The sequence below is a fragment of the Sebastes fasciatus genome, chromosome 18, assembly GCF_043250625.1.
Source record: "Sebastes fasciatus isolate fSebFas1 chromosome 18, fSebFas1.pri, whole genome shotgun sequence".
Classification (NCBI taxonomy): Eukaryota; Metazoa; Chordata; class Actinopteri; order Perciformes; family Sebastidae; genus Sebastes; species Sebastes fasciatus.
Window position 1 is genome coordinate 28396863 of NC_133812.1, and position 19134 is coordinate 28415996.

Genomic DNA, 19134 nt, shown 5'->3' on the forward strand with positions numbered 1-19134 from the left:
AGCTGTTGAACCGACTGTGGGAGGTGTTATATGTCGCAGGGGGACTCTGGCAGAGAGACCGCAGAGCGAGCGTCGGCACTTTAAGGTCTGACGATGACGCAGGTGAGAACAGACTATTGAATAGAAGAAGCTGACAATGAATGAAGGGACGACTCTGTAAAAACAAAAAAGGAAAGCGTTCTCAAAAAAATATTTTTATTCTCCTCAACAGACGTGGAGACGAGCATGACTCAGCTCTTTTCTGAGAGAATCAGGTGAGTTAAGTGTTTAGGATCTGATTTTAGCATCGATATAAACACACTTACTGTACTTCTAAAGCTCTCTCCCGTTACCGACATCACTCTGACTTTATCTGAAGTTTATTCGCTGTCAATCTGCTCTTAAGAGAAACAAAATATCCACTTTCTCTAAGTGTAAACTTTGCCGTTTGTTTTTTTTACCAGACGCCGAAGATCAATACTTGTCTGATCTGAGCAGCGGCAGCAGGAATGTGAGAGCCATTATCTGTACATTACTCGTTTCCAATGCAGCCATTACTGTACATTCCTCCGTTTGTAGCTGGAGGAGAACAATTTATGTTCACCGGGGAAACGAACGTGATGGTAAACGCGGTCATATGCTCTCTTTTATATACAATAGTTCACTATTAAACACGGTGCAGAGCGTGACGGCCAGATGGGCTCCGGCTTTAATGAAGATCTGCTGCTGCAGTCGGCCGGCCGGCTCAGTGACGGATCAGAGACGGCTCAGTGCTGCCCTCTGCTGTCTCAGGGTGTTTCAAGGAGTTATCTTCACACTACAGCCTCTCTAAATGTATGTATATGTGCTTTATTTTGTGTAAGTATCCCTCAATAACAGTGATTTAGAGGTCTGCACACTTGGTTCCTATTAACAGAGACACAAATCAGGTGAAGTCCAGATTATATTCAGTCTAAAATGGATGGAGTCAGACGACGGACGCTAGAAACTGACCGTGAATGCATCTGCTCCGTACGGAGTCTCAACACAGATTTCACACGCACGGGACGAGAGAGAGTCGACAGACAAGACGATGCAAAGCGAGAAGCAAAAGCGCCTATTTGGCAATATTTCAGATTTAAACCCAATGCTGTACGGGAACGTTATATATAACGTTAATGAGCCCATCGCCGTGCGGAGGATGGAGCGGTCCCAGCTGGTGCAGAGCAGAGCAGCGGAGCTCCCTTCCCCCAGCGAAAGCGGCGAGACTAGAAGAGTAATTCTTGCAGAGAAAATGTTGAGGGTGGTTTTGTTTATTCTCAGGGAGTTGGTAAACTCTCCGTTGTTGTGCAGAGAGGCAATTTAGAGAAAATCTGTTGGAAAGCAATTAACGCTTTTAGAAGACAAACGCCGCGGTGTCACTTCTGATGCTTCCTCTCTGAAAGTGACTTGTTCCTTATTTCGTTTCTTTTCAGTAAAACGTCTGAACACGCTGAAGTTGTTTCAAATAACTTCTACAGAAGTTTACAAGCAGAGGACGTGTCTGAGAGTGTGTTTGTGTCTGAGAGTGTTTGTGTCTGAGAGTGTGTTTGTGTCTGAGTGTGTTTGTGTCTGAGAGTGTGTTTGTGTCAGAGAGTGTGTTTGTGTCAGAGTGTGTTTGTGTCTGAGAGTGTGTTTGTGTCTGAGAGTGTGTTTGTGTCTGAGAGTGTGTTTGTGTCAGAGTGTGTTTGTGTCTGGGAGTGTGTTTGTGTGAATGTGGGTGGTAGGAGGCGTGAAAATATGTTCTTATCTACAGAAAGGGGACCTGCAGAAAAACGTTTGGGAACCACTGACATGATTTTAATGTTTCTATAAAAGTCATACGAGTGGTCAGTCACATGATACCGCTGCGTTTGAGGACTGAGCTCTGACTGCCACCAACACGTTCCAGCGTACAACTAGACGACTTGAAATGAAGCCTTAAACAATACAACAAGCTTGAATCTCTTATCAGACACAGAGCGGTCTCGTGTGGAGAGTCCAGATGTTGTAGAACATCTGTTCTCCATCAACTGGATGGAAAAATACAGAGAAAAAATATGTTTCTCTGAAGATACAAACGTCACTTAAATTAAATATCTCAAGACAGTTATTCACACTTACAGATGAAATCTCACCAACACCTGCTGCTTCTATTGCAATTTTTCACTCAAGGCAAATGAGACAGTTTGAAAATGAGCCGCGGCCGCAACTGGAAAACAACGTATTGATGTACTGGAGTCGTCGAAGGCTCATATCAAGACGTTTGGAGGACGGAGGAGGAGGAGGCGTGCATTAACCCTCCTAAACTGTGACATACTCATCGGCCAAAACTATTTCCGAAGTGCCATCAGGTACGCCCGTGGTCTTCAACACAGCCTGATGTCACACCTGTTTAGTACTATTATTTATTATTATTATTATTATTATTATTATTTATTATTTAGAGAATAGCGAGGGCGAGCGTTGACTCTTTTGTAGTAATGTTGTCTGGTGTTGACGTGCACAGCGCTGCTCGCTACTGGAGCTGGTTTAATCCAAAAAGGCGCAATGCTTTCTCGAGGTCGGATCACGTTCTCACCACAAACGAACCGTACCGCAGTTTGTTTGGAACCGAACCGAGACCACCCCTTCCAGGAGGTCTCGGTTCGCTTGTTTAGGTGCTGCATCCGAGTGCTGCGTTCACACCTGCCCAAAACGAACCGCACAAAATTTATGTTTCTGTCAAAGGAGTCTGGTGGCTTTGAAGAGAGCGTAGATAACGGCTTCAGTTCCCCGTCAGAAAGGGCTGTGGTAAAACATATTCTAAATATAGCATACACTTCTTGATTCTTTTAGGTGTCTAAAAGCCTCCGTCCACAGCAGCATGCTTGCTCCAAACTCCATCTCCTGTAGGTAACACACTGACTACGGAGAAGTACAACATCCCAGCTATCTCTTTAAAGAGGAAGTGTGATGCGTCCGTACCCTGAAGGTGTCCGGGGAGCCGAGGTGGAACTTCTGCCTGATGTCCTCGGGCGCTCCGGCACACAGTCGGTAGAAGATGTGGTAGTTTCTCTCCTCTTTGCTTTGTCTGCAGATCCTCGACTTCTCCAGCAGGTAGTGCGACACGAAGCCGCCCACGACGGCGTTCTGAGCACACGGGAAACACATTTTAATATCCTAAATACCAAAACCACGTTGACCTCATATCCTATCCTTAAAATTAATGACGTACTTTGTATGGAGCTGGAAATATCAATAAAATACCACATTGTATATTGGCTTACATGGAGGAAAGTTAATAAAGTAGGAAATCTGGAAAGTTTAAGGTCAATACAAGAGAAAATAACAGGTCATAATGTGAAGAATATATGCTGATTTATAGCATATATGCACGTCTGCAGCAGCAACAGAGACAAAAGAGTAAAAAAGATAAATACTGCAGAAACTGAAGCCTCATTACGGTTCGTTTTTTGCTGCCTAAGCATCCAAGATGATACGGGGGAATATTGTGTTTATTCATGAATGCAGAGATATTCATTAAGAAGATAAATGTAAACAGTTTATGCTAAATAACCAGAGCTATTAGGCATCATATTTAATTCATAGCTTTTCATTGTTTGAGGAACAGTCATCTGGAGAGCGCTCAGGAGACAAACAGAGGAGTTCTCTGATAGCGCAGCGTAAAGCGTAAAGCACCTTCTCGTTGAAGTGGATTTCCACAAACTTTCCGAAGCGGCTGCTGTTGTTGTTCCGGACAGTTTTCGCGTTTCCGAAAGCCTCCAGCAACGGGTTCGCTGCAGGGCGAGAGAGGAGGGGAAACTAAGAGTCACAAACTCAAACAGAAGAAACTATTAAATAAATAACGGATATGAAGCGAGGCTCACCTTCCACTATCCTCTCGTCGATGTCCTGACCGGTTCCATACGACGACGTCAAGTATCTGTCAGGAGAAACACAGAGAACAAGAAGAGTTTCAGCAGGTTTCCTCTCATGATCACGGTGTTACTGTGGCTCATAGACTGTTTATAAAGATACATGTGTAAATTGAAGTAAAGTAAAGCAAAGAAAAGACAAGTAAAATTAAGTAAAGACGATTAAAGTGAAGTAAAAATGAAGCGACCGTTTGTTTTGTTTGTGTAACTTAACTCATCAGATTTCACCAGAACATTTCCAGCTATAATCACATGACGGTTGTTGTTATATATATATTGTTATATAAAGACGCAGCGTCTTCCTCACCTGAGAACGAACTTGGTGTTTTCGGTCTTGCCGGCGCCGGACTCCCCTGAGACGATGATGGACTGGCTCATCTTCAGGACCTTCATGTCCCGGTACGCCTTATCAGCTGGCCGACAAACACAGACACAAGCAGCCGTTAGATTTACACTTCCCTCCTCCTCAACCACACGAACCTGACCCCAACAACCAAACACACATTAAAAACATGTTTGTTTCTGTCTGAAATATAAAGATAGAAAGATAGAAACCACTGTGGTGTTCAGAGGACTGTGGGAAATCTGAGCGCTGACTGCCGCCTGCTGGACGGATCAGAAACTACAACAGGAAGTCATTAATGAACTGATTCTGCTCAGAGGACAACGCCTGTTAGCAGGATAAATTAACTGTTGGTTTTGGTTCTTTCATGGGATTTGAGGAGTACAAGAAAAATATGGAATATCTCCAGACTCCTTTAAGTTTAGATTCAAAGATATGTGTCCTCGGGTTTGGCAGAGTGAGACTGATAATGTTTTTTGAATATATTTTAATTTGCACAAAACAAATTTAGATTTCAAAGAAGAGATATTCACGTCTACTTTATGTTTGACAGGAGAGCAAGTTGACGAGCATCATCATATAATGTTTTGTCCTCACAATAAGAGCACTGAAAAAATATTAAATACTAAAAATATTAAAAGAGGTAAAGAGTCTAACTAAGTTTGCTAAAGAAGCCATTGTGTACTTTGCAAGAGTGTTTGCTTATTTGTTAATTTACTTATTTACTTATGTGTCGCTGTTGTCTTACTTTATATCTGTTGTTTTATTACATGTGCAAGAATCCCCGTAGACCTCCTTGAGGGGACTCTGAGGAATACATTAAGGTCTTAAAAAGACTTATTAAAAATAGAAATGGTCAAACTACGACCAACAGACAACAGAAAAATAAAATAAGAAGGAAAATCTTTATTTTATTGGAGCAATTGACATGATCGGCAAAAAGTACGACTTCAAGTCAACGCATAAATGTAAAGTGTTGATAATGATGATTACTAATCTATAATATATCCTCTCAGGCCGTCACTCGTCTGTGACTCACTGGATTTACTGTTTAACAGCAAAGAGAGTTCAGCAACCTGACAAAATAAAAACTAATAAACAAGCTTGTAGTGCTATCTGACCTGTCAACATTAATCACAATAAACACGGATCCTCCCACACAGGAACAACTTTATATATATATATATTTACTCAGCAGAGAAACAGAAGTACTTGTACGGTTGACTCACCGATGGCGTAGACGTGCGGCGGCAGCGTGCCCAGCGACCGCCCCCGGTACTTGCTGATGGTCTCCGGAGAGTAAAGCTTTGGGATGTCATAGTACGGGTTCACTGCGATCAGGATGTTGGCTACAAACGTCTGGATGAGGACAAGAAGAAGAAGAAGAACAGGAGCAAAAATCATTTGGGAACAACTTCTCCAGGAGACAAAACCAACAGCTCTTGACATGAGAAAGTTGGAGAAGTCTTCATCTAGACTTTAATTCAGCAGAGTCAGTTCCCTCTTTCAGCCACTAGATGTCAGTGTGCACCCGGTCAGATTCACAGACAACACCACATGAATCACATCACATCAGATCAGATCAGATCAGATCAGATCCATGGATGTATAAAGATCAGATCACATCAATGAAGTTCGTTAGTAATATATATATATATATATATATATTTTTAGAAAATAAAGATATTTTGTAGAATATTGGGATATGGGGTCAAGGAACGGAGAAACCCTGAAGTTCTGCTTCACTGTTCACTGCAGGAACATTTATTATATATTTATGGAAATGTCTCTGAACCTCTGACAAATAATCTTCCTTTCCATTCTTTCTATTTTTAACAGAAACTGCTGCTTCTTTCTCTCATTGATGTAAAGATGATGAGACATAAGATCCATTATCTTTTAGTGCGAGACCCTGAAAGTATCTGTGTAGGAAGTAGAAACAATCAGCTCGTCGTGTTCGTACTCACATAAATCTTGTCTTTGCTGTATCTCACACGGACGTTGTTGAGCAGAGTGGCTTCATTCAAGTACATCAAAGAACCTGAGAGACACAAAGAGGACATTAAAGTTACTGGAATAATAAAGGCATCACACACAATATTAACATTTATGGAGGGGATTTATGAGCTATACTGCAGCCAGCCACCAGGGGGCGATGCAGATGTTCCGGCTTCAATTTTGGAGAGCTGTCATGTTGTCTTTATATACAATCTATGATCTCCACTCAGCAGGTAACAGAAATGAGGTAAAAAGTAGAAACTTACAGTTGTCCTCCACATGTTTGTTGATATCCTCCTCTGCAGGGAAGACTTGGTTTACAGCAGCCAGAAATGTCTGAAAAAAAAGGACAAAAGAAACAAATTAATCAAATTAATTTAAATTTAATTAAGTAAATTATGAATCATAAAGTAAAAAATATATATCACAAGACATCCAAAACAAGTGTTCAATATTCTGTCATCTAAGGAATAAAGTCCATGAATTACCCATGAATTTTATTTATTGATTAGTCTCGTTTCTTTGGACAAATCAAAGTGTTTGTTAAATTAATTTGATGTTGAGGTCTGTGAATGATTTAAATAGTGACACCATGACGTCCTCTAGTTTGAATGTGGTAGTACTGATATGTTACAATTGATTATCGATAGTGTTTGTATTGTTTTGTTATTTTAAAACATCGTATGTATGATATGACTATTAATGGTTGACATTTTTTATTTTATTTATTTTATGTTATTGTTTTTTAATGATATGAATATTGATGGTGGAGTTTGCATGTTCTCCCCGTGTTAGCGTGGGTTTTCTCCGGGTACTCCGGTTTCCTCCCACAGTCCAAAGACATGCAGGTTAGGTTAATTGTTGACTCTAAATTGCCCGTAGGTGTGAGTGTGAGCGTGAATGGTTGTCTGTCTCTATGTGTCAGCCCTGCGATGGACTGGCGACCTGTCCAGTCCACCTGGGATCGGCTCCAGCCCCCCCGCGACCCCTAACGGGATAAGCGGTTGCAGATGGGATGGATGAATATTGATGGTTGAAGTTTTATATTTATTTTGCATTTATTTTTTTTAATTATATTTCTATTGATGGCTAAAGTTTTTTATTTTTTTTTATTTTTTTTTTAATGATATGACTATTGATGGTTGAAGTTTTTTATTTATTTTATTATTTTGTGATTATACGACGGTCTCAATGGGTCTTCCCTGGCTAAATAAAAAAAGGTTAAATAAATAAAAATGGATATAAACATTTGATAAAAGAGTATAAACATACATTTTGATCAAATAAAACTGCATCAGCAAAGGACACATTAATGCATGAGGCTTTGTTATTATATTTTGAGAAACAAAAGCCATGAAATGACGCCGATTTGATAATAATAAAATAATTTCAAATATTTGAATGCCTTTTTTTATTCAACACAAGTTAAAGTTTTGCTGAAACTGCATACTCCTCTTTCTCAGCAATTTCCTGCCGTCAGTTATTATGTAAAAAAGTCGTCATGAATTAATTCTGAAACATCACAGGAAGGTTTTTAATCTTCATTTCTTTCAGTTTTCAGATTATCACAATAAATATATATTATATTTACACAGAGATATAAAACTGTCAGCTGAAGTCTGATGAATTATTTGGCGGTAACAGGATCAGCGCCAGAGAGCCGTCAACACCTCCACAGACAAACGCTGCATTATTAACAGTCTGATAAACTCACTAGATAGAATCAGAAAGATTTCATAATGATCTGACAGAAGAGAAGAGCACAAATAAAACACTTCTGATGTTTTTAGAAGCTTGAAGTTGCTCTCTTTACTTTTACTCCTAAAGCTGTGATGCATTCGCTGTCGACACATTTCAGATTCCTGCAGCTCAAGGCGCCCATGTTGAACTAATACAGGAGGGTTTATGTGGACACATGTGACCTCAGTGTTTTGGAGAAGGAGCCGATCTCTGCCAGGCTCTCCTCTGCAGGGCCGAGCCGTTTAATCTATCTGGCCAAGTTAAAAGAGGCGCTGCAGGCCTCCGGCACGCCGAGGCTGCACGCCGAGGTGACGTACAGTCGATTCATTCTTTCCAGTAGTGGCATGTTCCACATTCTCAGCCCAAACTGGACTGGATTCCACAACGCTGCGCCGCCGCGGGAGGAGAAAATAGAGGAGGAGGAGGTGGAGATGGAGGTGGAGGGGAGGGGTGGTGACACAAGGCCAATAATCTGAGAGAAACTGTTCACCCTTTCATCACCGCTGAGGAGGAGAGAGACGTTTGACCCCCATCTCACTGTTATATATACAGTATATGCACCACCATCATTGGTCTAGTTTTATATTATAACCTTTATTTTAATGCCATTCATTGACTATATTTTTTACAGGAGCTTCTGGACAGATTTCAAATCCTTTACATACAGTACACGGCGTTATTACGCAGGTTTTATAAACTGAATTTCGGACCATTTTCCAGAGCATACATCAAGGTTTTAGTTTTCCTCTTCAAAAGCAGCCATTAGTTTTAGTTTATTTCAGTACGAGTTGGAACGATGAAACTCTGCCCGGTGGTGGCGTACAACTACTCTGCAGCAATTTGTAGTTTTAGGTGGAGTTACGTGGCTTAATGAAAAAACAGTTTATCCATCTGTGCAGCGTTTCTGCAGAGACGACAAGACTCCAGAAAGTCACTCCGCCGACTATTGTTCCATCACGCTACTCTCCTATAAACCCTCAAGCGTTTACCTCCTTGTATTGGTGCGGTTCGTTTGGGCAGGTGTGTGAGCACGAACCAGAACAACCCGGACCGAGACCAACTCCTCAACAAGGTTTACCAACGAACTCTGGTACGGTTTGGTGCAGTTGTGAGAAGATGATCCAACCTTGATCCAACCCAGCTGGAGGAAGCACTGGAGACTTTTTAGTGGCTTTTAATACTGTTCAATGCTCCTCTGAAAACACTGCATGATGGGTATATTTACATTTCCTCCTTAAAACCTCCTCCAATGATTTAGCATTAAAACTGTCGGACTCATGACGGACTTCCTCGTCACAACCTGGCGCCTACATTACCCACAATGCAACTCTAGATTCAGGTGTGTTATGCTAGTGGCGGCTAATGTATCCTGCAGCAGAGATGATGACTTGATGGCTAACTTCTCTCTGACTCCACATCTCCAGATTGAATGAAGAACACGTGTTGACTGTCACAATACAACTATCATACAATGCTATTAGCCGACCAAGCATACAGCATTAATACTGCTATCTGCCACCAAACCACGGAGCAAAATCATCCCCATCTCCTTTATGTTAGTTACGACAAGTTACGACTTCTTTAATTTAGCGGAGAGGAAAACCTGCAATCAGACTTGTTTAATTATTCATAATAATCAGTGTTTGGCCTCAAGTATCTGTTCATAATACAGTTCCTTCTATACTAGCGTCTAAATTACAGATTACCTAAAGTATCCAGTGTGATAATAACTGAGCTGACAGCCGACAGGACGAAGAGAGAGGCGTCCTTTGTGACTGACAGTATGACAGACAGGCTATCATGCTCTGTGTCCTTCTCTCCTGACGTCGTCCATCGCAGGACGTCTGCCAGCGAGTGAACGCATCGTCACACACTGGCACAAACTGGCTGCAGCAGGACAGACTGGACATTGTTCTGACTGTTAGAGGCCTCGTTTGCAGCCCGGAAACCGTCTCTGAGAACCTAAGGACCTGAGGAGGAGCAACCAGAGCAACATACCGGGAACATACTGTTTCATCTTCCTTTACATGTGATCTGATGTTCCTTTAAGAAGTGGTAACCAAGAGAAACGCTGCAACACCGGCAACAAACCCTACCTATAAAATGCTGCCGGTTAAAGACGGTTAAAGGTCGGGTCATTGTTGGTTTGAGTCAAAGGAATCTGATCATGTGACCAACTAAAGTCTCCAGCAGTCACGTTTTATCAGCTCTGATCCGAGGTGCTGAATCACATCTTCAGGCATGAAAATCTACAAGAATCAACTTGAATTTCAGCGTTGCCATGACGAACTGATCTTAATGTTAGATGACAGACGACTGGAGAGTTAATAACATAAAACAAACCTGAACTTGATGAGACTTGAGTCAAAGCTTTAAGGTTCATACAGCAACATGAAATGTGTTGAAAGACAGAAAATGAGCATTTGATATCAGATTTATTTCTTTAACACATTATAAGTTATCATTGCTGTAAAACTGCTGTTAAACTGCTGCTCCTCAAGCTGCAGTACATTATAGTGAATGGTCAACTTTTAAATGTTTTGATTAATAACATGATTTAAAAAAGATTTAAGAACATTATTTCTGTTTTGTTCTTTTGCTTTGTTTTTGTGTTTCTTTTTTTTTTATTATTTTTTATATTTTTTATTACTTAAAATGTATTATTATTTATTTATTTATTATTATTATAATAATTTATTATTTTGTATTATTATTTTGAATATGTTTTATTACTTAAATGTATTATTATTTATTTATTTATTATTATTATTATTTATTCTTTTTTATTATTCTTTTGAATATGTTTTATTACTTAAATGTATTATTATTATTATTATTTATTCTTTTGAATATTTTGTATTACTTAAATGTATTATTATTATTTATTACAATTACATTTTATTATTTTAAAATAATGTTTATTGTTATGTATTTTTTGTTTTTAATTTCCAATGCATATCCTGAAAAGTAATAAAAATGTTGATCACAAAAAAAAATTAAGAAAACATAATTTACCCAAGAAGCAGAGGTGCAGCAGCAATGCATGAAAACGGACTTTTGTGACCGAAACCAACAGATAAACAACAATTTAACTTTAAAGCAGGGCTACAATTTATTATTATTTTCATTGTTGATTAATCGGTTTATTATTTTCTTGATTAATCGATTCATTATTTGGTCTATAAAATGTCGATCAGTGTTTCCAGAAGCCCAAGACGACGTCCTCAAATGTCTTATTTTATCCATAACTCAAAGATATTCAGTTTACTGTCATAGAGGAGTAAAGAAAGCATAAAATATTCACATTTAAGAAGCTACAATCAGAGAATTTAGACTGTTTTTTCCTTAAAAAAATGACTCAAAACGAAAAATAGTTTATCAAAATAGCTGGCGATTAATCGTTGCAGCTTTAATTAAATGTCCCACACATGATGGACGTCACACACACAGACACACACACACACACACACACAGACACACACGCTGACGGTTCTGTGTTTTATCGGCCGACGGTACACAGAATTAGCGAGGAGGCTCTTTCCAAAAGGGAGCACTCAGTCACAGAGAGAGGCCTTCTGGGAAAAGATTACCGAGACGGACACCAAGCTTTATGGGTTCCCACGGCAACGGGCTCTCAGTGACATTAAAAGCTTTGCTGAGGGCGATATCGCACCTCAACCAGCAGAAAAGTGAATTAACGTTGGAGCGGCGGAGGAAGGAAAGGCCTGTTTGTCTTGCTGTGAAGAGCCACTTGACTTGAGATGCTGCTGATTAATTTTTAGTTCTGGAGGACGTTAGAAAGCTGCAGGTCTGGAGGTGAATCACTGAGTGAATGATGCTTTATGGCTTCCTGAGCTTGTGACCTTCCACATGAGATTAAGGGTTAAATAATCATTAACACACGAGAGGTGAAGAAAGCGTATCAGAAGAGGTTTGACTGGAAACTAAAAGCTTTGAGAGATCCAGGAAGGACCACAAAGAGTCAATCTGTCTGACACTCTGGAGACTTTCAATGCTCTTCAATGCTCCTCTGAAAACAATGCATTATGGGTATATTTGTATTTCCAACGATCAATAAGAATAATAAATAAGATGTCTGTATATATAAGTCAAGTGTTCTGGAAGTTGTAAACAATCCAACCACCGAAGAGATGAATCGTGATCATAAAACATTTGATTCGGAGCAACAACAAAAGGACGTTATCAACCTCGTCTTAAGTGGAGAAGTACTACAATAAATACAGGATGGATATACATGGACTGGATTAACTACTGCTTACTACTTAACTCTGAAACTGTCGGACTCATGATGGACAGTTTAAACAAAAGAGGATCAGAATCGGTGCAGCAGAACCAGAGATATCGTCTTCTTTTTATCCAACACATTCTTCTTCCTTGTCAGAACCTGGTGCCTACATTACCCACAATGCAACTCTAGATTCAGGTGTTTTTAAGCTAGAAGTAGCTAATGTATCCTGGAGCCTTTTAGCCTGCAGCAGAGATGAGCAGCGAGCTAACTACTTACTCTCATTTTCAACCAACGCTGACTCAAGTGACATCACATGAGTCGTCTCCACAGCAACAGCCGCTAAGGTTTATGGGTATTTTAATGCCAACACACCGAACTGGCAGAACAAACTGAAAAATGTACATGATGGAGCAGCTGTCAGTTCGGAGGTCGCTCACCTTTCCCTTCTGTTTGAGAGGTTCGATGGTGAGGCTGTCGGCGCCGATGTCCACAATCGTCCCCAGCTGGAACCCGTCCGCTGGGTGTGGCGCCCACACCGGCTTCCCGTCCTCCATCGCGCCGCTCTGACGACTCTGGAAAACATGACACAACAGTCAGAGGCGTGTTTCCTCCAGCCGGGAACCTACAAGGGTTTCTTCTAGGTGGTTGCTCAAGAGGTGAATTTTACAGAAGTTGTGCTCCTAAAACCTGCTGAAGTCCCCTTAAAATATAAAATATAAAATACAAAACACATGACTGCAAGAATCTTTCTGTCTTCAATCCATTTGGATTTTAGGTATATTTTTTATTAACTTATTTCATTATTGAATTTATTATTATTATTATTTCTTTTTTTCTCTTTGTATTATTATTATTATTTGTTATTATTTTATTCTATTTTTGTTTTAATTATTTCAATTTTGAATGTTGATGCTGTTTTCTCTTTTGTATTTATTGTGTTTGTTTCTAAGCTCAATTACTTAAAAATTGGTTTATAAACTATTTTAATTACTAACTGTAAATTGCATATATGAAAACAATCTTAAAAAAAAGGGGAAAAAATAAAGTATACAAAATAAATAAATAAAATCCAAAAGCAAACGTTTAAAATAAGCCACATAAATGAAGCAGTAACATAAAATAAATAAAATAAAATGACTGAATCCTAATGAAACAAAGGAAAACATTTATTTCTGCACTGACATCTTAACTATAAAACACAGTTTAATAAGATTTGTTTATACTTTATTTTTTAATTAATTCATATTTGTTATTCTAATTATGTCATTCTAAATATGTCAACTAAAGTCGTCTTCTTTCTGGATGTCTTTCACACTTTTTACCTTCTATTTTCTATTTCTGACTGATGTGTTGTATTTTTAGAAATATATATAAATATTCTCAATCAAACAGAAACACATTGGATCTTAAACTCTAACAGGCGTTTAAACTTTTAAGGAGTATTTTCTCTCCTTTGATTAAAGTTTATTAGTTTATTAGTCTTTACAAAACTAAACTTCAAATGAATCTCAACATGTTTTTAAAAGCTGGGACGACGTTTTATTAGTTTGTGTCGCCTACAGAAAGTTTTAATTGGCAAGATGTTTTTTAAATGTTGTATTAACATCTGTAACATCTGTAACATCTGCAGCAGCAGCAGTAGTTATAGTAGTTGTAGTTGTAGTTATGTGATCGCTTTAGTCTGGATATGAATTATTGAAAAATCAAAAGCAGCAGCGGTGGTCAAACTGCATCGACTCTCTCTCCTGTGTACTACAGTGTGCTGGATGTGGCTGAGCTCTCTGGAGGTTTGTGGCAGCCAACAAACCAATTACAGAGTTATTGAGTCTCACTAGCAGCTACTGTGGTGCTGGTGATGATGATGATGATGATGATGATGATGTTCCCTCGGGGACGACCTACGATACTCACAGCCGAGGATGAAAATAACCTGTTCAGGTCAAATAGCTGATTTTGTAATTTGTCTCAACTCAGAGTACAAAATTAAATCAAATTAAAAAAAGTTAGTGGAAAAGCTCCAGGAAGATGAAACCATGTTAAAATATTTACTTATATTTTTATTTATTTATTATTATTATTAAAAATAATTTCTTCCCTATTTATTTTTTATTTATTTTTGTTTATTATAATTCCTATTCTATCCTTTTATTTCTATTATCTATTTTTATCTTTCATTTTTATATTATTTATTTATTATATTATTATTATTATTATTATTATTATTATTATTATTATTATTAATAATTATTTATTTTCTTCCCTATTTAGTTTTCTCTATTTATTTTTTATTTTTTTATTATTATTCCTATTTTATTATTTTTATTCTTTTATTTCAATTTTTTTTAACTTTATCTCTCATTTTTATTTTACTTATTTATTATTATTATTATTATTATTATTATTATTGATTTGTTTTCTTCCCTATTTAGTTTTTATTTATTTTTGTTTATTATTATTATTCCTATTCTATTTTTTTATTCTTTAATTTCTATTTCTAATTTTATCTCTCATTTTTATTTAATTTTTTTTATTTATTTATTTATATATTATTCTTCAATTCCTTTTCTATACTTATCTTCTCTTCTAATATAAGTAAATAAATAAACATGTTATTTTTCCTCCCTGTACATTAATATGTTTTCTCTGGGCCTATGGACGAAAAATATGACTCATCCCTTCATAATGGAACAATGTGTGGACATTGAGGGGATGCCGAAGCTCACAGACGGACTGCCTCCTACAGTAAGGACACTTATGACCCCGTGATTGTGCTGTACGCCTCTACCTGTTAAAAGGAAACATACGGCGTGTTAATGCAACCAGAGTACTGTATCTGTACTTCATTAACTTTGTTATCTCCTTGAACACCAGCAGGGAGGGACAGACAAAAGACCACAAACTACCAGCATGTGTGTGAAAACTGGAAAAACGAGCCACCAACCCCCCCTGGACTGTTTACATGCACACCGAGCTCCAGCTCAGACGTCATCATCCTTTAGGGGAAGTTAGAGCTCCAGGAGTCCTCATATTCATATAATGACCAGAGATACAATCCAGGACACATACTTCATGAGTTAGATAGTGTTACGTTAGTGTCTAAAGTATTGGGAGCATGCTGACTGTGTTAATATGAATGAGTCGAATCTGCTGCCAATGAGATCCGAGACTCTGAGCCAAGTCGTGTTTTATAGTTTCCATCCAGCTCTCGCTCTCTCTCTCTCTCTCTCTCTCTCTCTCTCTCTCTCTCTCTCTCTCTCTCTCTCTCTCTCCCTCCACATGGTGGCTTCCTGCCAAACTGAAAACGTAATAACAGCACTGACTTTTCTCTGGGAACTTAAAATATTACCCAGAGTACAAATTCAATTACTGTAGGGATATTAAACCATCACCGTCTGGGAACAATCGCCTCTTTATTAGTCCTGTTGTCGCTGAAGGAGAGCCGGTTGTTCATCACTCTAGAAGTGACCCTGAGAAATGTTGTATTTAGAGAAACAAACGGAGCGGTAGAGGTCAGAGCCCTGCAGCTTAAAGGTCACAGGTTTCAGCAACAACAAACACTGTTCATCATGTTTTAAACCAACAGTGAATGTATCTACTAACTAGTATTGTGTGTGTATTAATCCGCCGCTGAAAATAGTCCCCAACAAATGCTCTATTTACTCCTGTTTGTTTGATAAAAATCCACAGTGAGCAGCAGTTTTAGGAACATACTGAGACTATATATATATAAACAACTTCAGCATTCAAAATTGAAATAAAATTAAGAAAAGAAAAAAATATATATAATTATAATAATAATAATAATAATAATAAAAAGAAAGAATCGAATAATACAAAATAAAAATCAAATTAATACAAATTAAACAAACAAATAAGTTAATTGAAAAAAAAAAAAAATTAAGAGAGAAATTTGAGAAATGTAAGCCAACACTGAAGTGCCAAAAACTGCAGTTCCTCTAACGACCACTTGAGGCTCTAAAAGTGAGTCAGTCCCCACAGACCTCCAACTTTACAGCAGAAATAAACACGTTTACAGCCTGGTACAAAATACGGTTTCGGTCTCTAGAGCTAATTTCTTCGTTCATGACAACAGTACGAGGGTGGATTTTTATATAACTCAACTGTTTAAAATATATTAAGGCTTAAAGTTAGGCATAAATGAGGGCGTGGCCTCTTTGAGTGACAGGTGGATGCCGCACCAGGTCGATCCACCAACAATCCGCCTCTTTGCCCATTCTTGAATTAATCCGGATGGACGTTGGCGACGGCCGGAGCCGCACACTTTGACCTTCACAACGGCTCTTCAGAAACCTACAGGTGACGTCACGGATACCAAAACCTTATCGCCAAACAGCATTGATATATAGAGTTCTGCAGGGAGGACGTATTTTTGTAGTCCAACCAAGAAGTTAGCATCCCCCTGGTTCCCTCCACTAACAGCCAATGGGATTGTTCCATTTGTGCAAAAAAATCAGCTCTGTGGCGAACAAACGTTTATGATACTGACACGTTTTATTCATCAAGATAATCTCTACAAATGAACACCACTTTTATGATTTTTGAATGCAATCAGCAGAAGTAAAAAGGCAATAAACGAACTACACCACGGTCACATGACTTCCTGTCACCACCACTAAGATAAAGGCGGACTAGTTTTCGGCGTGATGACGTTTAGTCGTCTCATTTAGCTGCTTGTTAGCAACCGTTTTTTTGACGACACTTGTCGACACTTGACGACAAAAACCCGTTGACCTCCAGACGAGGGAACAGGAAGTACTAAAATGCTAACTCATTTCTGGGTTTTAGGACTCAATCCTGCAGCATCATTCTGCAAAACCCTGACAACTACACATGACGACTACATGATGGGAAAGGTATGGTTACGTTTAGGTAAACCATCTTGTGCACATTCATATCTGGAGGATTCCTTCCTGAACGCTGTGCAGCTCCAGCCTGATCCAGGCTGACTCCAGGGTGACTAAATGTAGATCAAAGGTTGCTGGTAACTCATTGTCAGGGCTGTAAAATGAACCTGGCGAACAAAGAAAAGCACCAGACTGCATCTCACTGTGAGGTATAAAAAGAGGCCATTTAAAGAGGCTCTAACAGCTCAGTGCCAGGAAACACTGCTTCACCTGCAACACAAACTGATCTGGGATCAATAAATCGTATAAAGTCAAGAATAACAACGATATTAAAGGTCGGTGTGAAGCTCTCAGAGCTGCAGACGGAGACAGCTGGAGGCTCTGAGACGTTAGAGGTCAGACGCTGATGTGTCATGTCTGGTGTGATATTTAGAGTTACAGTATCTGAGCCACAGCTCTGCAGTCGTGGACTCTTTGACCAGGATGTTAAATTACTGAGAAGGAAGCTGAACTGATGAATAGATAACTGAGGACAGGAGGTCAACATCCAGTCCACCTTACTTCCTGATAAACCCTGTCAGAGGATAACTGACCTACTGTTTCACTGATGATAAAGAAAAAGTATGAATTTCAGAGTGAAATGAGATACCACGCACGCTCAGTTTTAAAGCTAGAGTGAAGATACTGGTCTCATGAAACTATAAAACCTGATGAATCCATCGGTACCAACCATGTCAGACTAGCTTGTCATGAAGGAGGATAAATAACGCTCCAAATTTAGGGTAAATGTTGGCGAGGAAAAACTGTCATGTCCATTTTCAAAGGGGTCCCTTGACCTCTGACCTCCAGATCAGTGAATGTAAATGGGTTCTATGGGTACCCACGAGTCTCCCCTTTACAGACATGCCCACTTTATGATCATCACATGCAGTTTGGGGCAAGTCATAGTCAAGTCAGCACACTGACACACTGACAGCTGTTGTTGCCTGTTGGGCTGCAGTTTGCCATGTTATGATTGGAGCGTATTGTTTTATGCTGAATGCAGTACCTGTGAGGGTTTCTGGATCAATATCTGTCATTGTTTTGTGTTGTTAATTGATTTACAATAATAAATATATACATACATTTGCATAAAGCAGCATATTTGTCCACTCCCATGTTGATAAGAGTATTAAATATCCCTTTAATCCACCAGTGCAAACAATGGCAAGACTGCTGACGGATCTGAGGTCATTGTGAGTTATAAATACATGAAGTCTACAGGTTGTGTGTGTTATCATCCTACTTTTAAATAGCAGCTTGCTGATTCGCTGCTTATCTCCGCGAGGAAGTCACATGATCTTTAATGTCCCAGGAACGCAGCATCGTTATCAGGAATAACCCACATTTATAACCTTGTTTTATTGCTGTTGCTCAACCCGGTTTAACAGCTCAGGATTACATCACTTCCTGTGTGCCGGCAGGAGATGCTGAGTGATGGTGTGAGTGGGCTGAACAGTGTTTGGTTGGAACACGCTGGAACTCATGTTGCTGCAGTCAGACTGAAACATACTGTAACTTTCATCCTGATTCTTCTGGAGAAATGCATCAACTTTAATTTATTTATGATGTAATAATATTATATATCGATCAGACGCCATTGTTTGCACTTTTAACTAAAGCTGCTCCCTGAACGTTGATGAATCATCAGTCCAATCACTGCACTTTTTATTAGTTTTGACAATTGATTAATCATTTAAAGTAAGAATGCTGAATATTCTCTGATTCCAGCTCCTCAGCTGTGAAAAATCTACATTAAACATTGAAGATTTCCATGTTCAAGCGTCTCAAATGTGTGGATTTGCTGTTTTTCTTTTGTCTTATGTGATAATAATTTGATATTTTTGGAGTTTTGGATTGTTGCTCAGACAAAACAAGACATTAGAAACTGGCACACAGACAAAAACCCTCATCTTTGTTTGCAAGATGTTCTTTAGGGTGAGTATCAGTAGGTTGAAGGAGTGAGAAGCTGCCTCACAGGACTTTTTTTAAATGCATTTGACTGTT

The 19134-nt window shown here is 38.8% G+C and overlaps 1 protein-coding gene across 10 annotated transcripts in view; it reads right to left on the reverse strand.

Moving 5' to 3' along the window:
• LOC141755857 (unconventional myosin-VI-like) overlaps window positions 1–19134 on the reverse strand; it is a 131238-nt gene that overhangs the window by 91953 nt on the left and 20151 nt on the right. For all 10 annotated transcript variants that reach the window (XM_074615144.1, XM_074615142.1, XM_074615141.1 and 7 more), the window contains exons 2-9: window positions 12661–12795; window positions 6501–6570; window positions 6204–6277; window positions 5466–5595; window positions 4201–4306; window positions 3846–3901; window positions 3658–3755; window positions 2944–3108 (exon numbers count right to left, since the gene is read on the reverse strand). In XM_074615144.1, the coding sequence (XP_074471245.1) occupies window positions 2944–3108; window positions 3658–3755; window positions 3846–3901; window positions 4201–4306; window positions 5466–5595; window positions 6204–6277; window positions 6501–6570; window positions 12661–12777 (816 nt within the window). In that variant the 5' untranslated portion in view covers window positions 12778–12795. The remainder of the gene's footprint in view (window positions 1–2943; window positions 3109–3657; window positions 3756–3845; window positions 3902–4200; window positions 4307–5465; window positions 5596–6203; window positions 6278–6500; window positions 6571–12660; window positions 12796–19134) is intronic.